This window comes from Notechis scutatus, chromosome 8, assembly GCF_049901735.1.
Source record: "Notechis scutatus isolate UNSWTSFEM ecotype Mainland chromosome 8, rNotScu1.2, whole genome shotgun sequence".
In the NCBI taxonomy this organism is placed as follows: domain Eukaryota; kingdom Metazoa; phylum Chordata; class Lepidosauria; order Squamata; family Elapidae; genus Notechis; species Notechis scutatus.
In genome coordinates this window covers 22,358,249-22,365,275 of record NC_142016.1, presented here as the reverse complement: position 1 = coordinate 22,365,275, position 7,027 = coordinate 22,358,249, and the positions used below count along the sequence as shown (strand labels likewise).

The 7,027-nt window shown below is 49.0% G+C and overlaps 1 protein-coding gene across 3 annotated transcripts; it reads right to left on the bottom strand.

Moving 5' to 3' along the window:
- Positions 1 to 471: 471 nt before the first annotated feature.
- On the bottom strand, positions 472 to 6,503 carry ZNF574 (zinc finger protein 574). Of its 3 annotated transcripts, none has more exons than XM_026681419.2 (3): positions 6,417 to 6,503; positions 5,433 to 5,552; positions 472 to 3,882 (listed from the first exon to the last, which is right to left on the bottom strand). In XM_026681419.2, exon 3 carries the CDS (start codon positions 3,857 to 3,859, stop codon positions 1,142 to 1,144), a length of 2,718 nt encoding a protein of 905 aa, XP_026537204.1. In that variant the 5' UTR covers positions 3,860 to 3,882; positions 5,433 to 5,552; positions 6,417 to 6,503; the 3' UTR covers positions 472 to 1,141. The 3 variants fall into 3 exon arrangements, with proteins under 3 accessions (XP_026537204.1, XP_026537203.1, XP_087827226.1); XM_026681418.2 differs by having other exon boundaries at positions 6,370 to 6,453; XM_087971100.1 differs by lacking the exon at positions 6,417 to 6,503 and adding an exon at positions 5,743 to 5,863.
- Between the last annotated feature and the right edge of the window lie 524 nt (positions 6,504 to 7,027).

The window sequence follows — 7,027 nt, the reverse complement described above, 5'->3', positions numbered from 1 at the left end:
TCTGAAAAGGTAATATCGAATCTATTTTTTCCTTCCCAAAGTTAATGAGAGTTTTTGTTTGTTTTACTCATTAAAAAAAACATATTTAGGGCTGAATGAAATTTCTGCAGCTGGAAACCTTTTATTTGATTAATCTCAACCAAGGATTTCCTCCTGTTGAAATAAATGTTATGACAGGCACTATCTTTCAAGAGTAAGATGAAGGAATGTGCTTTTTAAAATGCTGTGTAGTTAAAATAATCAGTTAATCAGGCTCACTTTCCATTTCTCATCAAGTAACTAATCAGATAAATATATATGCCTGAGAAAATTTAGGTGATCAGTTAACATAGATGATTACCGAATTAACTAACAGGTTGGTAGTTTTTATATATATTCAACCTTATCCATTCTTCATTACCACATTTCACTCACACCGGGGGGAAAAAAGCTATACAATGCTCAATTGGAGGGGGAAAAAAATCACAAGTGTTTTCATTTCTATTTTATTTTAATATGAAATAACAAAATGCTCCCACAGCCATGGGAATGAGCCCAGTTAGCAAGAAACAAAAATAATTATAATAATTTGTATCATGGATCATGAAGGATATCTTAGAGCAGGAAACCAACAGCAAACAAGGAGCGAATCCGATAGTGAACAGAGCAGATTCAAGATGCATTTACAACCCAGCTCAATCCCAAGCAAGAAGGGGATCATCAACAACAACACCCGCCCCCCCAACACACACACACACACAAAAATAGCATTAAAAGGATTCAACTGTAGAGAAGGTTGCCATGGGTTGCCCAAGTCGGAAGAGAAATTGTTTTGTTCTGCTGAGGGGGGGAAACGGCCCAATATCAACCAGAAAGGGAAGCATCAGACCATAGGACGGCACGGAGTGCCCAGCCATCAGTACGGCTATCCGAGTGGTGAGCAGGTGGGACAAAGCAACACCCGGCTCATTTACAGACCGGGTGGAAAAATAAAGGATGCGATCACATTCCAGGAACGCAGAGAGCAGCGGAAGTACGGAGACAAGGCGGAGGAGTCGTTTCGGCAAACACCAGAGCCTGCAAAGGGGGAGCCAAAGAGGGGGAGCAGCTCCCAGTCCACCTCAAGGGACCAGCTGCCCCTCTTCACTCCCCCCAGCCTGACTCAAACGCCCCCAATCTGGACATTTTCCACCTGGATGTTCTCAAAGTGAACACCTCCATCCGTTGGGTAGATCTCGATGGTCTCCACCACAGGTATGGTTTCCATAATGGTCACCGTGTTGCCATAGACGGGTTCGCTCGAGACCACCGAGGCGGAGGATGTTGCCGTCGCAGCGGCAGCTGCCGCAGCAGCGGCTGCCGCAGCAACAGCCTCAGCCATGACTTCCTGCTCATTCTGCAGGCGCTGCTGCTGATGCATTTTACGATGCTTCCAGAGGTTGGAGAAGGAGCGGTAGGCCTTCCCGCAAGCATCGCAGTGGTAGGGGCGTTCCCCCGTGTGGATGCGCTTGTGCTCGGCCAACCGCACCGCGATCGTAAAGGCCTTCCCACACTCCTCACATTTAAAGGGTTTCTCCCCGGTGTGCAAGCGCCGATGATCCTTGAGGTGGGTGGACTGCCGGAAGGCCTTCCCGCAATCCGGGCAAGGGTAGGGACGTTCCCCGGTATGGATGCGGCGGTGGACCTGCAGGGACGTCTCTGTGCTGAACAATTTCTTGCAGTCGCTGCACTCAAAGGCTTTGGAGCAGGCGGGGCGCCGCGGACGGGGTGGGGGTGGTTCCAGCACCGGCAGCTCCTCCTCGACCCCTTCAGGGACCTGGATGTCCCCGTGCAGCCGTTCGTGGGCTCTCAGCTGCACCGTTGAGCCAACCTTCTTGCCGCACACGGAACACTCAAAGTGGCGACTCATCTTGCCACACTTGTGTTCCTTCAGCTGCTCGGCCGTGACAAAGGCAGCCCCACAGCCGGAGGTACAACGGTGCGGCTGCTGGCCAGTGTGACTCAACTGGTGAACCTCCAGCAGGCGGCGAAGCAAGAAGGAACGGCCACAGGTCTGGCACTTGTAGGGATATTCCCCGGTGTGGTGATAGCGGTGCATAAGCAGGCGGTAAGGCCGGTGGAAGACACTGCCGCACTCCTGGCATTTGTAAGGATAGTGGCGACTATGCACCAGGAGGTGCTGCTGCAGTGTGGATGACTGCGTGAAGCACTTTTGGCAGATGTCACAGCGGTAAGGACGCTCGCCCGTATGCGTCAAACGGTGGCGTTGCAAATTGGCCGGGGAATTGAAGCTTTTGCCACACTCCTTGCAGTGGTACGGCCTTTCCCCGGTATGCGTCAAGAGATGGTTACGCATGTGCGACTTCTTCTTGAACATCTTGCCACATGTCAAGCATTTGTGGCGGCGCTCCATCTTGTGGGCAAAGCGCTGGTGGCGCGACAGCTGGGTCTGCTTGGGAAAGGCCTTGCTGCACATCTGGCACTGAAACTCGTCAGACTTTTTCTCCTGGGCGCCGCCCTCCACGGAGGCGACACTGCTGCCCACAGAACAAATGAGGGCCAGAGGGATGATTTCTTGCTTGTCTTCCGGTTGCTCTGAGGCTTCCGGGGGCTCTTCCTCGAGGGGCTGGTCCTCGGGAGGAGAGGAAGGCAATTCGTAGATCTGGGCTGAATTGGCGCTGTGGGAGCGTCGATGATAGAGAAACTTGGTCATGTTGATGAAAGTCTTGCCACAGGTGCAGCGGTACAAGGGGTTTGGCGAATGGGTGCGCCGATGGGACAGCAGCACCGCCTCGGTGCCAAAGCCCAAGCCGCATTCCACACAGAGGAAGCGCGACTCGCCGCTGTGCTCCTCCCGATGTTTCTCAAGAGCGGCTGGAGACGGTAGCACCTTGCTACACAGGGGGCATTTGAAGGCACCCTGCCGGTGACTTCTCATGTGCAGTTGCAGTTTATGGGCTGATGGAAACAGCTGGTCACACTCGGTGCACAGATACTCCTTAATGGCCTGCTTGGCTTTACGGGGTGGCTGCTCCCCGGGGTTGTTTTTAAGTTCGTAACTGTGATCGGTGGCTGTGACGCTAGTCTGAATTTGTGCGGGGACAGCTCCATTTTGTATGCCCATTAAATTTGGCGGCAGTAACTCTTTGGGCTCTGCAGGGCAAGAAGCAGGCAACTCCCTAATTTGTGTCCCTGGGGTTGGCTGTATCACTTGATGTGAGGCCTGATGCTCTAGGAAGTCTGTGGTTGACTGGAACAGCTGGAAACATTCACCACACTCGTAGAGCAATAACTGCACAGTGCCACAGGAATCCCCTCCTTCCTCTGGCTTACGGTAGGAATGTTCCAGGTTTACAAGGGCCTGGCTCTGAGGTGGAGGAGGAGGAGGAGGTGGTGGTGGTGGTGGAGGAGGAGGAGGAGGAGCAGCAGCAGCTGCTGGTGGTTCTGGGGGCTTGCGGTGGCTCTGACGGTGGGCAAGCCACACATCCTGACTGGTAAACAGAGCTTTGCATTCTATGCACTCGTAGTGGATTTGACTGGAACTCAGAGGCTTGACCAAAGGTTCTGGTTCATGAGTAACCATCTTCAAGTGCATTTCCTGATGTTCAAGCAACTGACTTGGAGACATGAGAATCTGTCCACACTCCAAACATTGGTACTGGCTTTCCTGCACAGTCACTGTTTGATAGAGACCAGCCTCGCCACCTGCCATCAACCCAGCTTCTGCCAACCCGACTACTTCATACTGCTGCTCCTGGGAGCACATGTGGCTCTGCTGATGCACCAAAGCATCCTCTAAGGAACTAAACTGCTGGCTGCACTCGGAGCAGACATAGTGGTGCTCTACATACAACAGAGTTTCTTCCGCTGGTTCAGCCATCACAAAAGATGGCTCCCTGTGTACTGGGAAAAGAAAGAGAGAGGAGGAAAAATATTAGGGAGCTGATTGGTTGAGACTGTGCTTGGAACATCTGGTTGATTGATGAGAACAAACACTTAAGTTATTTTAAAAGCTCCCTCAGACTTTTAAAAGGGCCATTTGTAATGCAGGCACTTCCCAATCCATGGGTGGCAGGAAGCTACTCAGAAGCATTCTTTTCAGACAAATGTGCTGTGATAAACCTTTTTCATTCAATAACCAGGAATTTTTTTTTGAATGAGTTACATCTGTCTCCTACATTATACCTCTCATGAAACAGTGAAAAACTCATTGGCAAATTCCACAGCAAGAAATTTGAGTTGTAAAGCAAAAATTGCAAGCAGCACCATCCAATGTGGACTGTCCCACTGGAGATTACTGTTATATAAGGGTATATAGAATTCTAGTCTTCATCAATCAACTACAGGCTGCAAATTGGTTAAAAGAGAAAATGTTAATTATCACCTGATTTATTTGAAAGTGTTGTTTGGTTTATCTGATTAGGTTTGAAGGCTTACTTCTATTCATTATTGCTTTAGGATATGAAAAATTAAATAGTAAAGATGTCACTTCCTTCTAACAACAGGGACTTTTAGAAAATAACCATGCAATTAAGAGAACATTATTTGACTCCAGATTGTCTTCCTTTTCCCATATTATCTACTGAGATTGACACTGTCTATCTCACATTAAACATATTATTGTTCCTTAGTTTGGGATTCTCCCACAATATTTGATTTCTACAGCCAGCTATCTCAATATGTAACTCTGGGCAGTGTACATCATGAAGCATGAAGCAAGTAAAACAGTACAAAATAAATATTTATGGCATCAAGTAAAAATCAATCTGAATGCCAATCCGATTTCAAGATTATACTAAATTATTCAGGATGATAAAAACTCATGGAGGGATTGCATAATACTCCAAAAGGAAATTTCAAAATTGGCAAGTGAATTTAAATAGCTCAATTTAAATGGATCACAAGGTTCTCACCTCCCCTCTTCTGCCTGAAGATACAACTTTATTTTCTCTACCCTCAGAAAATCTCCATATCATATGCTAAAGAGACCTTTTAGATTATCTAGCCCAATCTCCTGATCCATGCAGGAAGTTATTAAATCATTTCAGGTAAGTGGGACTCCAGTCCCTATTTGACAACTGCTAACAAGGAGCTAGCACTGCTCTAGACTAACTTTTCTATTTCTTAACACTTCTTACAACACAGAAATAATATTCAGCCAGAATCTAATTCCCTTGGTTTTTCTCCTATTATTTTCTTGGACATTGCATCCTTTAAAATATTTGTTCATCCCTATCTCATCTCCCCTTACTGTACGTAGTATTTTTCTTCCAACTTAACTAAGCCAATTCTTTTTTAATGTTGATTTTCAGATCCTTATCTACTTAATAGCAATTGTCTGGCACCCCCCTTCAACTTCTCTATGTCCTTTTAAAGAACAATGCCCGGGCCAGCAAGCCCAATGCTCCAATGAGGTTTAACCAATATAGTTTACCTAGTTTTCTCTCACATACCTTCCAGGCCTAAATTCAAGGACCTTAGACCTTAGAAACTCATCCAGTCTGGCCTCTGTCAGCAACATGCACCACGTTTCGGACCAGAAGATCCTTTCTGAAAGCTTGGAGTTTAAAAGACTGCAAAGAAGACAGCAGAGAAGGTTACAACTTATTCCATCCATCTCAAGTCCCAGTTTCTGACCCACCCAGCCTTCAGAAGGAAGGGGTCCCCCTCCTCCCCCAAGCCTTTAATTCTTAAGCTACAGGATGAAGCAGAAGCCAAAACTCAGATCTCCTTCACTTTTCCACCTCACTTTTCCAGACAAACCTTCTTGTTTCCTTTGCAATGAAGAACACCCCCCTCCCCCCCTCCAGACCCCATGCAATGGAGGGTTAGACTTTATTGTCATTGCACCTCATACAATGCCATCTTCAGTGCACGTTATAACTATAAAAATAAAACACAAACACACATCCTTCGCCTTCTATACAACTGAATTGAACCCCCCCCCGATATTGCATTAGTATATTAGGTTCCCTCATTTCTGGCAGGGCAATTCCAGGCCTCAGATGCAACGCCCCGCCCCACCCCCACCCCAATCGCACCCCTGTCCTGGGGCCTGTAGCCCATCCCCAAAATGCACACCCTCTTTTTCCTGTCGACTTTCAACCCCCCATGGAGGTCAGCCCCTCCCATGCGCCAGGAGGGTCCCCACTTCCACACCATTGCAAGTTGGGAGGGAGGACACCTAACCCCCCTCCTTCATCTCTCACATCCTCTCACGTTGCGCGCTCCGGGCTCCCCTCCCCCCACCCCGGCGGGAGGGGGGGTGGCGGCCCGCCGCTCTTCCCCACCCCCTCGTAGGGTGGGGAGGGCTCCCTGCCTCCCTCTGGCCTCCCTCCCCCTTTAGATCCCCCTGCACTAGGGCGCTCTCCCCCAGCCCCCTCCCCTCACCTTTTTTTCCTCCCTTCTGTCCCCCACCGCCCAACCTTCTCTCTCACCCTCCTGGTCGAGCAAACCGTCTCTCTATTGGATTACAGGGCGCAGCGAATCCGGAGGCGGCTTACTCAACCACCGGCCAATGGGAGGGCCCCTTGGTGCACCGCGCGCGAGCCCTTGCCCGAAGCCGTCGGGATTCGCATAGGGCGACGTCACAATGACGTCGCGACCAGACTCGAGCCAGGCGGCTCCCTTTCCCCCTTGAGAAGGGGCGGGGCGAAAAGGAAAAGCGAGGGAACCGGCCGGCTGGGCTGTACCAACATGAGCAGACGGGGGGGAGGGAGACGTAAAAAGGAGGAACAAGAGTGGCAGTTGGGCCGAACCAAAGTGGTGGGCGAGTGTGAAGGGAGTAATGATTGCCTCAGCGATGGGAGGAACGATTGAGCATATATCGGGGGTGAAATTCAACCACCTCGGCCTATCTATCTATCTATCTATCTATCTATCTATCTATCTATCTATCTATCTATCTATCTATCTATCTATCTATCTATCTATCTATCTATCTCGCCTCAGAAATTCTCAGACTTCGCGGGAAAGCCTTTATGCGTCAAATAATAATGTTTTATTAATTATGAACTTGTTTATTCGTCTCAGAAGCATCACAATTAAA

Coding starts and splice junctions, on each gene's coding strand:
- ZNF574 (XM_026681419.2), bottom strand. CDS start 3,859: ATGGCTGAACCAGCGGAAGAAACTCTGTTGTATGTAGAGCACCACTAT.